The sequence below is a fragment of the Cornus florida genome, unplaced genomic scaffold (assembly GCF_030987335.1).
Source record: "Cornus florida cultivar Cherokee Brave unplaced genomic scaffold, ASM3098733v1 CherokeeBrave_3.0.0_Hap2_Chr08, whole genome shotgun sequence".
Lineage (NCBI taxonomy): Eukaryota > Viridiplantae > Streptophyta > Magnoliopsida > Cornales > Cornaceae > Cornus > Cornus florida.
The window spans coordinates 22,326,339-22,348,823 of record NW_026775578.1 but is presented as its reverse complement, the minus strand read 5'-3'; the positions used below and the strand labels follow the sequence as shown (position 1 = coordinate 22,348,823).

The following is a 22,485-nucleotide window of genomic DNA, read 5'->3' as shown; positions in this document are numbered from 1 at the left end:
CACATCAGGTTTCCACATCATTTGGTGGACCACCCTGGATCATTGATTCAGGAGCCACTGATCACATGACTGGTATGGCATCTGATTTTTCTTCGTACAGTTAATGTTCTGGTAAGGATAAGGTTAGAGTGGCTGATGGCACCTTCACCTCCATTGCGGGGAAGGGCATTGTTTCTGCCTCTCCTAATCTTACATTATCCTCTGTTCTTCATGTTCCAAAGTTTACCAATAACCTCCTTTCTGTCAGTCACATTACAAAAGGCTTGAATAGGGTAACCTTTTTTCCATCTCACTGTGTGTTTCAGGACTTGGACACGGGGAAGACGATTGGAAGCAGACGTGAGGACAATGGCTTGTATTTGCTGAACGTGAAGCCAACTTCTTATTATGTTGCAAATCAATCTAGCGTTAGGAATAGTAATGTCAATAAAGATATGTTAATGCGATGGCATAATAGACTAGGTGAGTGAAGATGCAAGAAACTCTTTCTATTCTTTCTCTCTCTAGAATTCTTACACCTCAACCCCAATCAAGATCCTCCTCCTCTTCCTTCCAACTCCTATTTATAGATATTTACAAGATATTTACAAGATATTTACTAATTGCTGGACCTGGGCCTATTCCTCAGTAAGCCCTGGTCACTCTTGATGGGCTTACTCCCGCTCGGCCCATATGGCAGTGTCTTTTTATGGGCTGACCCAGCTGTTCGGACTGAAGGTTGTGTTTTGCGAGTCGGACCTGGCCCATGTCATCCAGGGCCTCCTCAACTGCCCCCATAATTGCCCCTTATTTAATAAGGGGTAATTATTGATGGCGTCTCATCATGACGCTGACGGCTCGAGATAACCACGTGGGGGAGCGAACGGTCAGATCCAGAATCAATGTTCCGGGGTTCGAGGGATTTCTTGCCTTCCCGACGCTTCGGCCCTCGGGCCCCCTTGCCTATATAATGCTCTCGAATTCCACTTCACTTCCCTTTACCGTCTCCATCATCAGCCAAATCTCCCTCTTTCTAGAACTGTGCTAAGCCTTTTCCGGTGAAATCCTTCGAGAGTCATTCTCCCAGCGATCTTGCAGTCCTCCGAGGTTAGTTTCGTTCTTTTTACTTTCGGCAGGCTTCCATTTTCCCTCTTTTAGATTCTTCTTGCACTTCCACCATGGTTGTAGATCTGGGTGTCCTTCGTATGAGACTTAGGCTTCCTGACAACATCGTAGTTAGGGTTTGCCCCCAAGACGTTAATATTACGACCGGCGCCGGCCTCCTGCCCGGCGAAGTCTTATTCACAAACCTTCAACTGAATGTTGTTAGGTTCCCTCTGCACCCTTTCTTTAGTTACGTCTTCAACAGATTGGGGATATCCCCTCTGCAGGTCAACCCCAACTTCTTTAGGATCATATCTGTTATGCTCTTATTGATGCGTGACAGAAATCTGGACCTTGACCTCATAGACCTCCTTCTGTGCTATAAGGTCAGTAAGATCCGTACTAACGAGCCCTTCTACCACCTCTACCCGTTCGAGAAGATGTCCATATGCACTGACACAATAAAATCTGAAAAGGGTTGGAGGGATAGCATAGTGGGTATTAGTGGGGCTTGGTCTTCGCCGGCTGCAGAGGATTACCCTATCCCGAGCGCCTTTGGTGTCTGCTCTGTCTCCTCCTATAAAAAATTCAAATCCCATAAACACGACTGCCCCTGTGAAACATGCGTTCCTCGTTTTTGCACTTACTTATGCCGCTCCTTGGGAATACCTTGTGATGACTTGAGCTACAGTGTTTGCAGGGATAGGATTAACTACTTGAAGAGATACGTTCTGAACGATATTCCTTCCTGCTCAGATCTCCTCACTTCAGACAACCTCTTTGCGCTCTCATCACTCGGCTACAATATGAGCAGACTGCAGATTCCCTCTTTTGGCAGGAGGAAAAATACTCCCCCAGTCATTCCTGCTGCTGGGGCGACCTCCTCTCCAGCGTCGGCTTCTTCTTCAGCCACCATATCTGACACTGTCCCGAGCGCAGTGGCTACTAACCCTGCTGCCAGCGCCCCTGCGGCCAACCAGAACGCGCCCTCCCCAGCTACCATAGCTCCTGCTGCTGCGGGGGGCGGTCGGGACAAAGAGCGAGGCAAAAGGCCTCATCCTGACAGTGAAATCGACCCTGAGGAGGAGCCTCTTATTAGAAGGACCCGAGTCTCTGGGCCGGGTACTCTCTTGCACCGAGCGATCAGAGCTCCTTCTCACTCTGGGCCTCCTGCAGCTGGTGGCTCTGCTTCTGCTTCAGGCCCCCCTTCTATCCCCAGCTTGCCGCCATGGGCCCCTCGGTACACTCGAACGGATGGGACGTTCGTGAAACCGAACGAGACCATGCTGAAGGATGGCCAGACCGCTATGGCCTACTACAGGAGCATGTGGACTCCGAAGGACATTGAGGCGGCAAAGGGCCTTTCCCAGAAGGACGTGTTCAGTCGCTTTCCCCAATCTGCTATGGAGGTGACTTTTATTTTCTAACTCATGAATTCTCTTATATTACTTGGTCTTGCCTTCTCCCGTTCTGACTATTGGTTTAACCGTTCTTATTGTGCACCTATGCAGACATTGTTTGGGATGATGGCCATGCAGAAGCAGGTGGAAATGGGGAACGCCAGGGCCCGAAAGTATTCTGACAGCCTGGAGGTGGCTAATAAAGAGAACGACCTCCTTGCCATGAAGAATACCGAGGTGCTGGTTCGGCTTGACAAAGCCGAGCAAGAGAGAGATGTCCTGAAAAAGGAGAATGATTCCCTTCAGGATGAGAAGGACGCCCTCCAGCTCGAGAAGAGCGTCTGGCAGACTGAGCAGGAATCACTCAGGGAAGAGAAGGCAGAACTCCAACGTCTTCTAGCTGATGAACAGTCTGCTCGGATGGCTTTTGAAAAAAGAGCTCTGGACGAGCGTACCGCTCTGATCGACGTTATCAGCAGAGTGGGTGGTGGGATGCTGGCCCTTCATGCTCGGTTCTCCAGGGTCGGTGCTCTTCGGTATGCTCAAGGATTCCGGGAAGGCTTCGCCGACCGGGTTCCGGATGAGGGACAGACCAGCTCCACTCCGGATGAGGTAGACAAGGATCTGGGGATCGAGCCTCTGGGGGTCTATGTCGACCCAGAACCCACCGAAGCGGAGCGTATATTTGATGAGTGCCAGGACATCGCATCCTCAAGGATCATCACAGCTCCTCCTACCGCTCTGCCACTGACCGCTCCCCAATCGTCAACCGTGGCTCCCTCTGTAGCCACTGCTGACGCTGAACCCCAGCCGAACGACTCAGTTATTCACCTGGATTCCCCACCTCATGAAGGTGAGGCGGCTGATGGGGCCGAGGAGGCGAGTCGGCAGGACCAGGATGCTGTTGGTACTGAGGCGTCTAGCTAGGGCTCCTTCGAATTCTTCCAGTTCATATCTTCTTGTAATGATGGACACCTCTCTTTTGTAAACTAAATGTTCAATATTAATGAAATGGCCGAACTCTTTTTCTCTATGTGTTGTGCTCTGTTCAACTTATCTTCAGTACATATATATCTTTTCTCTCTTTTTCTTTTTATATTAGTTTTGCTGTGTGTTTGTACGGCAAGTGCCTGGCGCTCGGCTAGAATGCCACTTGCCACTTGGCTTTAAATTTTTAGCAAGTGTCTGGCGTTCGGCTTATAGTGCCAGCTGCCACTTATCTTGCTTAAGTGCCTGGCGCTCGGCTAGAATGCCACTTGCCACTTGGCTTTCAATTTTTAGCAAGTGTCTGGCGTTCGGCTTATAGTGCCAGCTGCCACTTATCTTGCTTAAGTGCCTGGCGCTCGGCTAGAATGCCACTTGCCACTTGGCTTTCAATTTTTAGCAAGTGTCTGGCGTTCGGCTTATAGTGCCAGCTGCCACTTATCTTGCTTAAGTGCCTGGCGCTCGGCTAGAATGCCACTTGCCACTTGGCTTTCAATTTTTATAGTAGACCATTGGAAAAGAAAATTCTTCTCTTCTTTTTTTGTAAATTCCGGTAACTTGCTCATTCATATGTATTTGATTAACAACAAATAACATCCAATTAAAACCAGAACTTAGCTTCTATTGATAGTACCTCTTCAGAGACGTGGCGTTCCAGGGCTTGTTGACCAACTTTCCCGCCATGGTTTCCAACGTATATGCCCCTTTGCCAATGACTTCTGCAATTCTGTATGGGCCTTCCCAGGGTGGCATCATTTTTTTGACCATCCCCACCTTTCTTTTCAGAACCAGATCGCCCGGGGCAAAATCCCTGTGTTTTACTCTCTTATTGTGACTATTCGCCAGCACTTGCTGATACGATGCTAGCCTTATAGCCGCTGCGTCCCTCCTTTCGTCTATCATGTCGAGGTTCAATCTTAACATCTTGTCGTTCTGATCTCGACTCCATGCTAAGCTTCTGATAGTGGGGACTAAATGCTCAACCGGTATAACTGCTTCGGTACCATACGCCATCGCGAACGGGCTCTCCCCAGTCGGCCGCCTTGGGGTGGTTCTGTAAGCCCATAGAACGTTCGGGAGTTCATCCAACCACTTCCCCTTATGATCTTCCAGCTTCTTCTTAATGCAGGCGAAAATGGTTCTGTTTGTGATTTCTGCTTGTCCGTTAGCCTGAGGATGACTTACTGCAGCCAACTTCTGGTTGATTCCATACTCCTCCAGCAGCTTTCTTACTTGCCTGCTGTCGAGGTTTGTGCCATTGTCCATGACTATTGCTCTGGGAACACCGAAGCGGCAGATAATGTTGTTCCAGATAAATCGTCTCACCTGAGTCTGAGTCACGCTAGGATACGGTTCTGCCTCCACCCATTTAGTGAAATAATCCGTGGCCAGTAACACATACTTGTTCTGAGCTCTTGCAGTTGGCAGAGGACCGACCACATCCATCCCCCATTGCGCGAAAGGCCACGGCGAGGCCATTACGTGCAATTCTTCAGGTGGTTGGTGGATCATTGGTCCATATCGTTGGCACTTATCGCACCTTCGAGAGAACTCCTCCGCATCTCTTGACATGTTTGGCCAAAAATACCCTTGTGTCATTGCTTTATGCGCTAACGATCTTCCCCCAGAATGATTGCCACACACACCCTCATGAATAGCTCGCAATACCTGCTGCGATTCCGCGGGGGTGACACATTTCAAGTACGGGCCAGAATAGGACCTTCTGTACAGCTGGTTCCGCACGATGGCGTACTTGGCAGCATTCTTTTTGAGTTTCCTAGCTTCATCCCTTTGCATAGGCAAAACGCCATCTCGAATATAGGTAATGATTGGGTCAATCCAACTCGGTTCATACGGTATGACGTTGACTTGCCAAGGGTCCGAGACCATCGGTTCTTCGAAAATGGACGGCTGGGTCACTATTCCCACTGGAATCACCCTCGCCAATGTTTCACCACAACTTGAAGCACTGCATGCTAAACGGTCTGCATCTGCATTCTGTTCCCTCGGCAACTGTATGAATTCAATCTTTGCAAAGTCCTTGGCTCTACGCAGAACGGCAGAACGGTATGCCCCCATCATGTCATCCTTGGTTGCGTACTCACCATTTACCTGCCGAACAATCAGCTGCGAGTCACTATACACTGTCAAACTTTTGATCTGTAGCTCTTTGGCCAACTTTAATCCATTTAGCAACGCCTCGTATTCCGCTTCATTATTGGTGGCTCGGAACTCAAGTCTGAGTGCTTGGCTCAAGGAAGTACCTTCTGGGGTTTGCAGTTTGATCCCAATCCCAGCCCCCGTCGGGTTAGAGGAACCATCCACAAAAAGTTTCCAAGAGCCGCTTCTAAGGTCCTCTTCCGTATCTTCGGCATCACATTCTAGTAGGAAATCGGCCACCGCTTGCCCTTTAATAGCTGTTCTCGGCTCGTACGTTATGTCAAATGAACTCAACTCTATGGCCCACTTTGTCATTCTGCCCGAGAGCTCTGGCTTGTGCATGAGCGTTCTGATTGGGAAAGTTGTTAGAACAGCTATGGGGTGGGATTCAAAATAATGCCTTAACTTTCTTTTTGCATTTACAAGTGCAAGTACCACCCGTTCGGCCTTTGAGTATCTTTTTTCTGCCTCCATCAGTGTCTTGCTTACATAAAATACTGGGTATTGCACCCCTTCCTTGCAACGAATCAGAACGGCACTCGTCGCGACACCAGATACTCCAAGATATAGAAATAACTTTTCTTCCGGTTCTGGGGCTGACAGGACTGGCGGATTCTGCATATATTGCTTCAAATGAGTCAATGCCTGTCGTTGCTCATCCCCCCAGACCTGCCTTCCATGGCTCCGAATCGTGTCAAAGAATGGTTTGCAGTGGTCTGACAACTTTGAAATAAATCGACTTAATGCAGCTATTCGTCCTGTTAGGGCTTGCACCTCTCTGATCGTCTTTGGCTCGGCATTCTTAATCAAAGCCTCTGCTTGAGCGGGGCTAACTTCGATGCCCCTGCGGTTGACCACGTGTCCCAGAAACTGCCCGGAACTCACACCGAACGAGCACTTGGTCGGATTGAGCCTCATCCCATATCGCTTTAGTACATCAAATACCTCTTGCAGATGCTTCAGATGATCATCCTTTTTCCTACTTTTCACCACCATGTCATCAATATAGGCTTCGACAATCTTACCCATTTGATTCTTAAAAACTTTGCTGACAAGTCGTTGATAAGTTGCTCCCGCATTCTTTAATCCAAAAGGCATAACCTTGTAGCAGTACGTTCCTCGCTCGGTGACAAAAGAAGTTTTTTCTTCATCTGCGGGGTCCATAGGAATCTGATTATAACCTGAATATGCGTCCAGAAAGGTTAAACGCTCATACCCCGTGGTGGCATCCACCATTTGATCAATCTTAGGCAACGGGAAACTGTCCTTCGGGCAGGCTTTGTTTAAATTGGTGAAATCAATGCATACGCGCCATTTCCCATTTTTCTTCTGCACCACAACGACGTTGGACAACCACTCAGGGTAGTGCACCTCTCTGATAAATCCCGCATCAAGCAGCCTATCAACTTCTTCCGTTATGATCTGATTACGTTCTGGAGCAAATCTTCGCTGCTTCTGTTTCACTGGTTTGAAATTAGGATTGACATTCAGGGAATGACAGGAGACGGAAGGACTAATTCCTGGCATGTCGAGATGACTCCATGCAAATACGTCGACATTGTGGGATAAGAAATCCACTAGCTCTTGCTGCTCTTCTCTGGTCAGTCTTATACCCACTCTGGTAGTTCGTTCTGGCCTGGACTGATCGATCTGCACATCCAGAAGGGGCTCCTCGGTCAAGTCGGCTGACTCCTCCACCCTATTCTGCTCGAGTGGAGGTTCCTGTAATTGCTATCTGGGGCTTGTCGACCGGACGGGCGCCTTTCCCTTCCCTGCATGCTTTAGCGTGACGGAATAACACTCTTTGGCTGCGACCTGATCCCCCCGAATGTCTATCACTTTATCTCCATCGGGCCCGAGGCACCTCATGACCTGATGCAGAGTTGAGGGTACACCTCGGACTCTGTGAATCCATCCTCTTCCCATCAGGAGATTATACGAGGGGTGAATTTCCACAACCACAAAAGTTTCCATAAGAGCTCGCTCTGCAGCTTGAACTTCTACTTCCACCATCCCGACGGGTTCCACCCTCTTCCCATCGAACCCTAATAAGGGATTTCCGGTGGGCTTGAGCCTCTCTGGTTTAATGTCGAGCCTGTCAAATGTGTCCCTTGGCATAACATTCGCACTGCTCCCAGGATCGATCAGAACTCTGCGCACCAAGCACTCTGCCACTGTCAAACTGACTACCAACGGGTCGTCATGAGGCAGTTGGACACGCTGCAGGTCTGTCCAGTCGAACTTTATCTGCATTGACGGGCTCTGTTGGTGTAGAGTGGTCACATTGCCGACCCTTTTCTTCATCTGTGCCTGCCGCAGGCGCACCCGTAGCAGCTCATCTGGCTCTTCACTAGGCTCGGGTCGACCATGGATAGCATTGATTATACGAACTGGTTGCGAATTGTGGGAGCTTTGTTTATGACTCCTTTTTATTTGTTCCACTGGTCGATTCTGCTCCATCGCCGAGCCTTGAACATAACTCGCAAACTCCCCTCTAGCTATCAACATCTCCACTTGCCTCCTCAGGTTCCTGCATTCGTTAGTCTGATGTCCGAAATCAGAATGAAAAGCACAATGTTTAGTTTGATCCCTCTGTTCGAGGGGTTGTCTAATTGGCAGTGGTGGATGAAACTTGTCCTTGTTCTCCTGATATAACCTCGCCAGAGTGACCTTCAGCGGAGTAATCAACTCTTCCTCCCTGGACCTTTTTTCGGCCTTCCAAGTGGTCTGACGTTGCGGCTGAGCCTGCTTCTGCCTGATCTTTGCCTTGGACTTTTCCTCGGTCGACACAAGCGACGTTGTCCGAGCATTAGCTGCCTCCTCTTCTTCGAGGCGCACAAAGCCATCGGCTCTCTCATTGAGTTCGTCCATGGTAGCTGGCGTATTCACTACCAGACTGGTGTGAAACGGAGTTCCGCGTGTCATGGCTAACTTGAAGGCTTGAACTGCCGTAGTAGGATGGCATTCGATTACCATACTCTTAGTGAGATTAAACCTGGTAAGAAAGGCCTGGAGCCGTTCATCCTTGTGTTGCCGCATCGTGAACAGGCTCGAGATGTCCTTCGGCGGGCGTTTGTTCCCATAGTACTGGCTTATGAACCGATCGCACAGGTCCCTGAAACTGCCAATGGAGCTCCTAGGCAAGTTTTTGAACCAGCTGAGCGCCGGTCCGGCCAAACTTGTAGGGAAGCATTTGCACATTAAAGAGTCGTTTTCCGTGTTCAGGGCCATTTTCAACTGGATATGATACACATGATCGATCGGATCGGTTGTTCCGTCAAACAGAATAAAGACTGGCATAGCAAACTTCCTTGGATGCGGCGCATTCAAGATCTCGTCGGTGAATGGTGAATCCACCGTTCGAGCTGCGGATCGGAGAGCTTCATTCTCTCTCTGGAGTCCGGCGGTAGCTCTGTGAGTTACGGTTCTGCCCTCCGAACCGTGATGAGTGACAGTAACCATGGAGGGCCGGTAAGACGGATCGAACGACCGTTCCTCTATGAACTCTCTCTGCCAAGGCGACGCTACTCGACGGCGATCTACCTCCATCACTTCCTCTCGGTCAAACCTTTCCCGCTGCGGATCAACGTGAGTCGAGCCTTCGTGATCTTCAACTCGACGAACATTTGGCGGCGAATTGTCCATCATCCTTTCATCACGGTGGTGAGCTGACTGATTGTTCTCGTTCTGATCGCCTTGATGCGCGATACTAGATGGAACACCTCCTTCTCCGACCGGAAGCGGATGCGAGACTGCGGGTATTTGCCGATGCTGCAATCCAGCTTTCAATTCTGCATTTTCTTTTCTGAGAGCTTCAATCAAATTCATCAACTCTTCAAGCTTTGTTTGCTGGACAGCCTCCATCGGATTGGAGCTTTCACCTATCATTATTCCCGAACGGAGTAAAGGCATTAATCTCAAGCTCGCGAGTAGATCTAAGCTTCGTGAGTAGGAATTTTTAGATCTGGCTTCTAATTCTCCGAATTATGCTCACTGTTTACAAGATCTGAATTGCCTGGACTCTAAATCCGTCAGATCCTGTCACAATCGAGCAACTCGCGGTTGCGTAGATCTGAAGTCACTCCTGCCAAAGCTTCAAGAATCGTAATTCCTCCAGAGTAGGTCACAATCGCTCAGATCTGGATTCAAATCCGCAAGATCGAGTCTCGATCAACCGAATTGGTTTGAATCCATTCGATCCTCCTCATTGATCAACCAAACTTTTATGCGCTTCCCACAGACGGCGCCAATTGAAGATGCAAGAAACTCTTTCTATTCTTTCTCTCTCTAGAATTCTTACACCTCAACCCGAATCAAGATCCTCCTCCTCTTCCTTCCAACTCCTATTTATAGATATTTACAAGATATTTACAAGATATTTACTAATTGCTGGACCTGGGCCTATTCCTCAGTAAGCCCTGGTCACTCTTGATGGGCTTACTCCCGCTCGGCCCATATGGCAGTGTCTTTTTATGGGCTGACCCAGCTGTTCGGACTGAAGGTTGTGTTTTGCGAGTCGGACCTGGCCCATGTCATCCAGGGCCTCCTCAGTGAGGAGGCCCCGGATGACATGGGCCAGATCCGACTCGCAAACACAACATTCAGTCCGTACAGCTGGGTCAGCCCATATAAAGACACTGCCATATGGACCGAACGGGAGTAAGCCCATCAAAGGTAACCAGGGCTTACGGAGGAATAGGCCCAGATCCAGCAATCAGTAAATATCTTGTAAATATCTTGTAAATATCTATAAATAGGATATGGAATGGAAAGGAGAGGGATCTTTTTTGGGTTGAGGTGTAAGAATTCTAGAGAGAGAAAGAGGAGAAGGAATTTCTTGCATCTTCAATTGGCGCCGTCTGTGGGAAACGCATGGAAGTTTGGTTGATCAATGAGGAATATCGAATGGATTCAAACCAATTCGGTTGATCGAGACTCGATCTTTGGGATTTGAATCCAGATCTGAGCAATTGTGACCTACTCTGGAGGAATAACAATTCTTGAAGCTTTGGCAGGAGTGACTTCAGATCTACGCAACAACGAGTTGTTCGATTGTGACAGGATCTGACGGATTTAGAGTTCAGACAATTCAGATCTCGTAAACAGTGAGCATAATTCGGAGAATTAGAAGCCAGATCTAAAAATTCCTACTCACGAAGCTCGGATCTACTCGCGAACTTGAGATTAATGCCTTTACTCCGTTCGGGAATAATGATAGGTGAAAGCTCCAATCCGATGGAGGCTGTCCAGCAAACAAAGCTTGAGGAGTTGATGAACTTGATTGAAGCTCTCAAAAAAGAGAATGCGGAATTGAAAGCTGGACTGCAACATCGGCAAATACCTGCGGTTTCACATCCACTTCCAGTCGGAGAAGGAGGTGTTCAATCTAATATCGCGCATCAAGGCGAACAGGACGAGAACAATCAGCCAGCTCACCACCGTGATGAAAGGATGATGGACAATTTGCCGCCAAATGTTCGTCGAGTTGAAGATCACGAAGGATCGGCTCACGTTGATCCGCAGCGGGAAAGGTTCGACCGAGAGGAAGTGATGGAGGCTGATCGCCGTCGAATAGCGTCGCCTTGGCAAAGAGAGTTCATAGAGGAACGGTTGTTCGATCCGTCTTACCGGCCCTCCATGGTTACTATCACTCATCACGGTTCGGAGGGCAGAACCGTAACTCACAGAGCTACCGCTGGACTCCAGAGAGAGAATGAAGCTCTCCGATCCGCAGCTCGGACGGTGGATTCACCATTCACCGACGAGATCTTGAATGCCCCGCATCCAAGGAAGTTTGCTATGCCAGTCTTTATTCTGTTCGACGGAACGACCGATCCGATCGATCATGTGTATCATATCCAGTTGAAAATGGCCCTGAATACGGAAAACGACTCTTTAATGTGCAAATGTTTCCCTACAAGCCTGGCCGGACCGGCGCTCAGCTGGTTCAAAAACTTGCCTAGGAGCTCCATTGGTAGTTTCAGAGACCTGTGCGATCGGTTCATAAGCCAGTACTATGGGAACAAACGCCCGCCGAAGGACATCTCGAGCCTATTCACGATGAGGCAGCACAAGGATGAACGTCTCCAGGCCTTTCTTACCAGGTTTAATCTCACTAAGAGTATGGTGATCGAATGCCACCCTTCTACGGCAGTTCAAGCCTTCAAGTTAGCTATGACACGCGGAACTCCATTTCACACCAGTCTGGTAGTGAACACGCCGACTACTATGGATGAACTCAATGAGAGAGCCGATGGCTTTGTGCGCCTAGAAGAAGAGGAGGCAGCTAATGCTCGGACAACGTCGCTTGTGTCGACCGAGGAAAAGTCCAAGGCAAAGATCAGGCAGAAGCAGGCTCAGCCGCAACGTCAGACCTCTTGGAAGGCAGAAAAAAGGTCCAGGGAGGAAGAGTTGATTACTCCGCTGAAGGTCACTCTGGCGAGGCTGTATCAGGAGAACAAAGACAAGTTTCATCCACCACTGCCAATTAGGCAACCCCTCGAACAGAGGGATCAAACTAAACATTGTGCTTTTCATTCTGATTTCGGTCATCAGACTAACGAATGCAGGAACCTGAGGAGGCAAGTGGAGATGTTGATAGCTAGAGGGGAGTTCGCGAGTTATGTTCAAGGTTCGGCGATGGAGCAGAATCGACCGGTGGAACAAATAAAAAGGAGTCATAAACAAAGCTCCCACAATTCACAACCAGTTCGTATAATCAATGCTATCCATGGTCGACCCGAGCCTAGTGAAGAGTCAGATGAGCTGCTCCGGGTGCGCCTGCGGCAGGCGCAGATGAAGAAAAGGATCGGCAATGTGACTACTCTACACCAGCAGAGCCCGTCAATGCAGATAAAGTTCGACTGGACAGACCTGCAGCGTGTTCAACTGCCTCATGACGACCCGTTGGTAGTCAGTTTGACAGTGGCAGATTGCTTGGTGCGCAGAGTTCTGATCGATCCTGGGAGCAGTGCGAATGTCATGCCTAGGGACACATTTGACAGGCTCGACATTAAACCAGAGAGGCTCAAGCCCACCGGAAATCCCTTGTTAGGGTTCGATGGGAAGAGGGTGGAACCCGTCGGGATGGTGGAAGTGGAAGTTCAAGCTGCAGAACGAGCTCTTATGGAAACTTTTGTGGTCGTGGAAATTCACCCCTCGTATAATCTCCTGATGGGAAGAGGATGGATTCACAGAGTCCGAGGTGTACCCTCAACTCTGCATCAGGTCATGAAGTGCCTCGGGCCCGATGGAGATAAAGTGATAGACATTCGGGGGGATCAGGTCGCAGCCAAAGAGTGTTATTCCGTCACACTAAAGCATGCTGGGAAAGGAAAGGCGCCCGTCCGTTCGGCAAGCCCCAGATAGCAATTACAGGAACCTCCGCTCGAGCAGAATAGGGTGGAGGAGTCAGTCGACTTGACCGAGGAGCCCCTTCTGGATGTGCAGATCGATCAGTCCAGGCCAGAGCGAACTACCAGAATAGGCATAAGACTGACCAAAGAAGAGCAGCAAGAGCTAGTGGATTTCTTGTCCCACAATGCCGACGTATTTGCATGGAGTCACCTAGACATGCCTGGAATTAGTCCCTCCGTATCCTGTCATTCCCTGAATGTCAATCCCAATTTCAAACCAGTGAAACAGAAGCAGCGAAGATTTGCTCCAGAACGTAATCAGATCATAGCGGAAGAAGTCGATAGGCTGCTTGATGCGGAATTTATCAGAGAGGTGCACTACCCTGAGTGGTTGTCCAACGTTGTTGTTGTGCAGAAGAAGAATGGGAAATGGCGAGTATGCATTGATTTCACCAATTTGAACAAAGCCTGTCCGAAGGACAGCTTCCCGTTGCCTAAGATTGATCAAATGGTGGATGCCACCACTGGGTATGAGCGTTTAACCTTTCTGGACGCATATTCAGGTTATAACCAGATTCCTATGGACCCCGCAGATGAAGAAAAAACTTCTTTTGTCACCGAGCGAGGAACATACTGCTACAAAGTTATGCCTTTCGGGCTAAAGAATGCGGGAGCAACTTATCAAAGACTTGTTAGCAAAGTTTTTAAGAATCAAATGGGTAAGATTGTGGAAGCCTATATTGATGATATGGTGGTAAAGAGTAGGAAAAAGGATGATCATCTGAAGCATCTGCAAGATGTATTTGATGTACTAAAGCGATATGGGATGAGGCTCAATCCGACCAAGTGCTCGTTCGGTGTGAGTTCCGGACAGTTTCTGGGACACGTGGTCAACCGCAGGGGCATCGAAGTTAGCCCCGCTCAAGCAGAGGCTTTGATTAAGAATGCCGAACCAAAGACGATCAGAGAGGTGCAAGCCCTCACAGGACGAATAGCTGCATTAAGTCGATTTATTTCAAAATTGTCAGATCACTGCAAACCATTCTTTGACACGATTCGGAACCATGGAAGGCAGGTCTGGGGGGATGAGCAACGACAAGCATTGACTCATTTGAAGGAATATATGCAGAATCCACCAGTCCTGTCAGCCCCAGAACCGGAAGAAAAGTTATTTCTATATCTTGGAGTATCTGGTGTCGCGACGAGTGCCGTTCTGATTCGTTGCAAGGAAGGGGTGCAATACCCGGTATTTTATGTAAGCAAAACACTGACGGAGGCAGAAAAAAGATACTCAAAGGCCGAACGGGTGGTACTTGCCCTTGTGAATGCAAAAAGGAAGTTGAGGCATTATTTCGAATCCCACCCCATAGCTGTTCTAACAACTTTCCCAATCAGAACGCTTATGCACAAACCAGAGCTCTCGGGCAGAATGACAAAGTGGGCCATAGAGTTGAGTTCTTTTGACATAACGTATGAGCCGAGAACAGCTGTTAAGGGGCAAGCGGTAGCCGATTTCCTACTAGAATGTGACACCGAAGATACGGAAGAGGACCTTAGATGCGGCTCTTGGAAACTTTTTGTGGACGGCTCCTCTAACCAGATGGGGGCTGGGATTGGGATCAAACTGCAAACCCCAGAGGGTACTTCGTTGAGCCAAGCACTCAGACTTGAGTTCCGAGCCACCAATAATGAAGCGGAATACGAGGCGTTGCTAAATGGATTAAAGTTGGCCAGAGAGCTACAGATCAAAAGTTTGACAGTGTATAGTGACTCGCAGCTGATTGTTCGACAGGTAAATGGTGAGTACGCGACCAAGGATGACACGATGGGGGCATATCGTTCTGCCGTTCTGCATAGAGCCAAGGACTTTGCAAAGATTGAATTCATACAGCTGCCGAGGGAACAGAATGCAGATGCAGACCGTTTAGCATGCAGTGCTTCGAGTTGCGGTGAAACATTGGCGAGGGTGATTCCAGTAGGAATAGTGACCCAGCCATCTATTTTCGAAGAACTATTGGACTCTGACCCTTGGCAAGTTAACGTCATACCGTATGAACCGAGTTGGATTGACCCCATCATTACCTATATTCGAGATGGCGTTTTGCCTATGCAAAGGGATGAAGCTAGGAGACTCAAAAAGAATGCTGCCAAGTACGCCATCGTGCGGAACCAATTGTACAGAAGGTCCTACTCTGGCCCATACTTGAAATGTGTCACCCCCGCGGAGTCGCAGCAGGTATTGCGAGCTATTCATGAGGGTGTGTGTGGCAATCATTCTGGGGGGCGATCGTTAGCGCATAAAGCAATGACACAAGGGTATTTCTGGCCAAACATGTCAAGAGATGCGGAGGAGTTCTCTCGAAGGTGCGATAAATGCCAACGATATGGACCATTGATCCACCAACCACCTGAGGAATTGCACGTAATGGCCTCGCCATGGCCTTTCGCGCAATGGGGGATGGATGTGGTCGGTCCTCTGCCAACTGCAAGAGCTCAGAACAAGTATGTGTTACTGGCCACGGATTACTTCACTAAATGGGTGGAGGCAGAACCATATCCTAGCGTGACTCAGACTCATGTGAGACGATTTATTTGGAACAATATTATCTGCCGTTTCGGTGTTCCCAGATCAATAGTCATGGACAATGGCACAAACCTCGACAGCGGGCAAGTAAGAAAGCTGCTGGAGGAGTATGGAATCAACCAGAAGTTGGCTGCACTAAGTCATCCTCAGGCCAACGGACAAGCAGAAATCACAAACAGAACCATTTTCGCCTGCATTAAGAAGAAGCTGGAAGATCATAAGGGGAAGTGGTTGGATGAACTCCCGAACGTTCTATGGGCTTACAGAACCACCCCAAGGCGGCCGACTGGAGAGAGCCCGTTCGCAATGGCGTATGGTACCGAGGCAGTTATACCGGTTGAGCATTTAGTCCCCACTATCAGAAGCTTAGCATGGAGTCGAGATCAGAACGACAAGATGTTAAGATTGAACCTCGATATGATAGACGAAAGGAGGGACGCAGCGGCTATAAGGCTAGCATCGTATCAGCAAGTGCTGGCGAATAGTCACAACAAGAGAGTAAAACACAGGGATTTTGCCCCTGGCGATCTGGTTTTGAAAAGAAAGGTGGGGATGGTCAAAAAAATGATGCCACCCTGGGAAGGCCCATACAGAATTGCAGAAGTCATTGGCAAGGGGGCATATACGTTGGAAACCATGGCGGGAAGGTTGGTCAGCAAGCCCTGGAACGCCACGTCTCTGAAGAGGTACTACCAATAAAAGCTAAGTTCCGGCTTCAATTGGATGTTGTTTGTTGTCAATCAAATACATATGAATGAGCAAGTTACTGAAATTTACAAAAAAAAAAAAGAATTTTCTTTTCCAACGGTCTATTATAAAAACTTAAAGCCAAGTGGCAAGTGGCATTCTAGCCGAGCGCCAGGCACTTAAGCAAGATAAGTGGCAGCTGGCACTATAAGCCGAACGCCAGACACTTACTAAAAACTTAAAGCCAAGTGGCAAGTGGCATTCTAGCCGAGCGCCAGGCACTTAAGCAAGATAAGTGGCAGCTGGCACTATAAGCCGAACGCCAGACACTTGCTAAAAACTTAAAGCCAAGTGGCAAGTGGCATTCTAGCCGAGCGCCAGGCACTTAAGCAAGATAAGTGGCAGCTGGCACTATAAGCCGAACGCCAGACACTTGCTAAAAACTTAAAGCCAAGTGGCAAGTGGCATTCTAGCCGAGCGCCAGGCACTTAAGCAGGCACTTGCCATAAACAAACACACGGCAAAGCTAATATAAAAGAAAAAGAGAGAAGAGATATGTATGTATTGAAGATAAGTTGAATAGAGCACAACACATAGGGAAAAAGAGTTCTGTCGTTTCATTAATATTGAGCATTGAGTTTACAAAAGAGAGATGTCCATCATTACAAAAAGATATGGAATGGAAGAATTCAAAGGAGCCCTAGCTAGACGCCTCAGTACCAACAGCATCCTGGTCGTGCCGACTCGCTTCCTCGGCCCCATCAGCCGCCTCACCTTCATGAGGAGGGGAATCAAGGTGAATGACTGAATCGTTCGGCTGGGGTTCAGCGTCAGCAGTGGCTATGGAAGGAACCACGGTTGACGATTGAGGAGCGGTCAGTGGCAGAGCGGTAGGAGGAGCTGTGATGATCCTGGAGGAAGCAATGTCCTGGCACTCATCAAATATACGCTCCGCTTCGGTGGGTTCGGGGTCGACATAGACCCCCAGAGGTTGTATCCCCAGATCCTTGTCTACCTCATCCGGAGTGGAGCTGGTCTGTCCCTCATCCGGAACCCGGTCGGCGAAACCTTCCCGGAATCCTTGAGCATACCTAAGAGCACCGACCCTTGAGAACCGAGCGTGAAGGGCCAGCATCCCACCACCCACTCTGCTGATCGCGTCGATCAGAGCGGTACGCTCGTCCAGAGCTCTTTTTTCAAAGGCCATCCGAGCAGATTGTTCATCAGCTAGAAGGCGCTGGAGTTCTGCCTTCTCTTCTCTAATTGATTCCCGCTCGGTCTGCCAGACGCTCTTCTCAAGCTGGAGGGTGTCCTTCTCATCCTGAAGGGAATCATTCTCCTTCTTCAGGACATCTCTCTCCTGCTCGGTTTTGTCAAGCCGAGCCAGTACCTCGGTATTCTTCATGGCGAGGAGGTCGTTTTCCTTATTAGCCACCTCCAGGCTGTCAGAAAACTTACGGGCCCTGGCGTTCCCCATCTCCACCTGCTTCTGCATGGCCATCATGCCGAACAATGTCTGCATAGGTGCACATTAAAAACGGTTAAGCCAATAGTCAGGTCGGGCGAAGGCAAGACCAAATAATATGAGAAAATGCATGAGTTAGAAAATAAAAGTCACCTCCATAGCAGATTGGGGAAAGCGGCTGAACACATCCTTCTGGGAAAGACCCTTTGCCGCCTCAAGGTCCTTCGGAGTCCACATGCTCCTGTAGTAGGCCATAGCGGTCTGGCCATCCCTCAGCATGGTCTCGTTCGGTTTCACGAACGTCCCATCCGTTCGGGTGTACCGAGGGGCACATGGCGGTAAGGTGGGGATAGAAGAGGGGCCTGAAGCAGAAGCAGAGCCACCAGCTGCAGCAGGCCCAGAGGGAGCAGGAGCTCTGACCGCTCGGTGCAAGAGAGCACCAGGCCCGGAGATCCGGGTCCTTCTAATGAGAGGCTCCTCCTCAGGATCGACTTCACTATCAGGATGAGGCCTTTTGCCTCGTTCTTTGTCCGGACCGCCCCCCGCAGCAGCAGGAGCTATGGTAGCTGGGGGGGACGCGTTCTGGTTGGCAGTAGGGGCGCTGGCAACAGGGTTAATAGCCACTGCGCTCGGGACAGTGTCCGATATGGTGGCTGAGGAGGAAGCTGACGCCGGAGAGGAGGTCGCCCCAGCAGCAGGAGTGGCTGGGGGAGTATTCTTCTTCCTGCCAAAAGAAGGAATCTGAAGTCTGCTCATGTTGTAGCCGAGTGATGAGAGCGCTAAGAGGTTGTCTGAAGTGAGGAGATCTGAGCAGGAAGGAATATCGTTCAGAACGTATTTCTTCAAGTAGTTACTCCTATCCCTGCAAACACTATAGCTCAAGTCATCACAAGGTATTCCCAAGGAACGGCATAAGAAAGTGCAAAAACGAGGAACGCATGTTTCGCAGGGGCAGTCATGTTTATGGGATTTGAATTTTTTATAGGAGGAGACAGAGCAGACACCAAAGGCGCTCGGGATTGGGTAATCCTCTGCAGCCGGCGAAGACCAAGCCCCACTAATGCCCACTATGCTATCCCTCCAACCCTTTTCAGATTTTATTGTGTCAGTACATATGGACATCTTCTCGAACGGGTAGAGGTGGTAGAAGGGCTCGTTAGTACGGATCTTACTGACCTTATAGCACAGAAGGAGGTCTATGAGGTCGAGGTCCAGATTTCTGTCACGCATCAACAAGAGCATAACAGATATGATTCTAAAGAAGTTGGGGTTGACCTGCAGAGGGGATATCCCCAATCTATTGAAGACATAACTAAAGAAAGGGTGCAGAGGGAACCTAACAACATTCAATTGAAGGTTCGTGAATAAGACTTCGCCGGGCAGGAGGCCGGCGCCGGTCGTAATGTTAACATCTTGGGGGCAAACCCTAACTTCGATGTTGTCAGGAAGTCTAAGTCTCATACGAAGAACATCCAGATCTACAACCATGGTGGAAGTGCTAGAAGAATCTAAAAGGGGGTAAATGGAAGCCTGCCGAAAGTAAAAAGAACGAAACTAACCTCGGAGGACTGCAAGATCGCTGGAAGAATGACTCTTGAAGGATTTCACCAGAAAAAGCTTAGCACTGTTCTAGAAAGAGAGAGACTTGGCTGATGATGGAGACGGTAAAGGGAAGTGAAGTGGAATTCTAGAGCATTATAAAGGCGAGGGGGCCCGAGGGCCGAAGCGTCGGGAAGGCGAGAAATCCCTCGAGCCCCGGAACATTGATTCTGGATCTGACCGTCCGCTCCCCCACGTGGTTATCTCGAGCCGTCAACATCATGATGAGACGCCATCAATAATTACCCCTTATTAAATAAGGGGCAATTATGGGGGCAGTTGAGGAGGCCCCGGATGACATGGGCCAGATCCGACTCGCAAACACAACATTCAGTCCGTACAGCTGGGTCAGCCCATATAAAGACACTGCCATATGGGCCGAACGGGAGTAAGCCCATCAAAGGTAACCAGGGCTTACGGAGGAATAGGCCCAGATCCAGCAATCAGTAAATATCTTGTAAATATCTTGTAAATATCTATAAATAGGATATGGAATGGAAAGGAGAGGGATCTTTTTTGGGTTGAGGTGTAAGAATTCTAGAGAGAGAAAGAGGAGAAGGAATTTCTTGCATCTTCACTAGGTTATTTACCTTTTCCTGTTTTGAAGCATATGCTTCCCTAGTTTGCTTCTGTTGAATCTTTTGAGTTAAATTGTGAAACATGCATTCTTGCCAAACAATGTCGTGTTTCTTATCCTACTAGTATTAATAAAAATACAGCTCCTTTGCAGCTTGTTCATTCTGATGTGTGGGGTCCTGAATCTACTACTTCGTTACTTGGTTTCTGTTACTTTGTTGTGTTTGTTGATGACTTTAGTCGATACACTTGGCTTTATCTTATGAAAACCAAAGATGAAGTTCATTCCATTTTTAAAACCTTTTATAGGATTGTATGCACTCAGTTTGGTTGTCCCCTCAAAATCCTTCGATCTAATAATGAAGGAGAGTTTATGTATGGTGGCCTTGCCTCTTTTTTTGCTGATAACGGGATTGTCCATCAAACCTCTTGTGTCGATACACCACAACAGAACAGTGTAGCTAAAAGAAAACACCGTCATATTACGAAGGTGACCCGTTCTCTTCTAATTGGGATGGGAGTGCCTAAAAGTTATTGGGCTGATGCAACCTTAACAGCTACATACCTTATCAATCGCATGCCTTCTGAGGTTCTTGGCTATCAATCCCCCTTCTCTGTCTTACACCATGACACTGCCTTGTTTAGTGTCCCTCCGAAAATGTTTGGTTATGTTTGTTATGTTCACATTCATCATCGCAAGGACAAAATGGACCCTAAGGCAATCCGATGTGTCTTTCTTGGATACTCCGCCACTCATAAAGGGTATCGGTGTTATAACCCAACCACTCGTCGTTGCTTTGTCTCCATGGATGTTACATTCTTTGAGTTTGTTCCCTTTTTTTCCACTACTCAGGATTCTCTACAGGGGGAGACTACTATACAGGTAGAGAATCCGTTGTCCATTCAGAGGGAATGTCCCCTTCCTTGCTTGTTCCCATTCAGGGGGAGCTTCTTACTGAGGTGCCTATGTCGAGTCCTCCTAACACTAATGATTTGCAGCAGGGAAAGCAGACAATTGTCTACACTAGGAGGGCAAAACAAGTTATTGACTCACCCCAGGACCAAGAAGTCTCCCTCGATCCAGGTAATTCCTTAGTTGACATTGGCACTCCTGATTCTTTTCCCAATAACATTCCTGTTGACCTTGATGTCCCTATTGCCTATCGTAAGGGTGTTCGTAGTTGTACAAAGCATCCCATATCGCAGTTTGTATACTATGATGCCTTATCTCTAACATATCGTGCTTTCACTTCGTGTATCTCCTCTGTATCTGTTCCTTCTAGTGTTTCAGATGCTCTTAGTCAAAAACTCCATGGAAGAAAGCTATGCTTGAAGAAATGAAGGCCCTTGAGAAGAATGGTACTTGGGATATTGTTCCATTACCTAGGGGTAAGAAACCAGTAGGCTGCAGATGGGTCTACAGAATAAAGTATCATGCAGACGGAACAATTGAGAGATATAAAGCTCGGTTAGTTGCAAAGGGCTTCACTCAGACCTATGGAATTGATTATCTGGAAACATTTGCTCCAGTTGCCAAGATGAACTCTATACATGTTCTTCTTTCTTTGGCAGCTAATTTGAATTGGCCCTTACATCAGCTGGATGTAAAGAATGCTTTCCTTCATGGTGACTTGGAGGAAGAGGTGTATATGGCTATGCCACCAGGGTTTAAGCTTGTTAATGGTCAGAATTTAGTGTGCAAGCTAAATAAAGCTTTATATGGGTTAAAGCAGTCGCCACATGCTTGGTTTGAGAGGTTCAGCACTACTGTGAAAAGAGTAGGGTACACACAAAGTCAGGCAGATCATACTCTCTTCATCAAGAAGCACCAGCGCTGCACCACTGCCCTTATTGTATATGTTGATGATATTGTTATCATTGGAAATGATCCAAAAGAGATTCATCGAATGAAGTCATTCTTGAGGACAGGGTTCGAGGTTAAAGACCTCGGATTATTGAGATACTTTCTTGGCATCAAGGGGTGCAGATCGAAGAAAGGGGTGTTCATTTCTCAACGAAAGCATATGTTAGATTTGTTGGCTGAAATAGGGAGGCTTGGAGCTAGACCAAATGATATTCCCATTGAGCAGAACCATAAGCTTAACGATGTAGATAGAGACCCATTAGATGATGTGGGAAGATTTCAGCGATTAGTTGGGAGACTGATTTACTTATCTCTCACGCGTCCGGATATTGCCTACACTGTAAGTGTGATTAGTCAGTTCATGCATGCTCCACGTACACCTCACCTTGAGGCAACTCATCATGTTCTTCGCTACCTCAAGGGTTCACCTGGTAAGGGGATATTGTTTGGCAATCATGGCCACTTGCGTGTTGAAGCCTATACTGATGCTGATTAGGTAGGGTCTGTGACAGATCGACGATCTACTTCAGGATATTGCACATTTGTTGGAGGTAATCTTGTTTCATGGCGAAGCAAGAAATAGTCCGTAGTAGCTAGATCTAATGCAGCGGCTGAGTTTAGATCCATGACACATGGAGTTTATTAGTTGTTATGGCTACGTACGATGTTGGGTGAGTTGGGTTATCCTGTTCGCAAGTCAATGAAGTTGTATTGTGACAACAAGGCTG

General features: G+C 48.3%; 2 protein-coding genes across 3 annotated transcripts in view; one reads left to right on the top strand and one right to left on the bottom strand.

Moving 5' to 3' along the window:
- Nucleotides 1-22,485, bottom strand: part of LOC132270778 (uncharacterized) — a 42,483-nt gene that overhangs the window by 13,068 nt on the left and 6,930 nt on the right. The gene's annotated exons all lie outside the window — the stretch shown is intronic.
- Nucleotides 629-21,234, top strand: LOC132268447 (uncharacterized). The gene is made up of 4 exons (XM_059769292.1): nt 629-2,492; nt 2,595-2,861; nt 20,048-20,776; nt 20,836-21,234. The coding sequence occupies exons 1-4, from the start codon at nt 1,158-1,160 to the stop codon at nt 21,232-21,234; spliced, it is 2,730 nt and encodes a 909-aa protein (XP_059625275.1). The 5' UTR covers nt 629-1,157.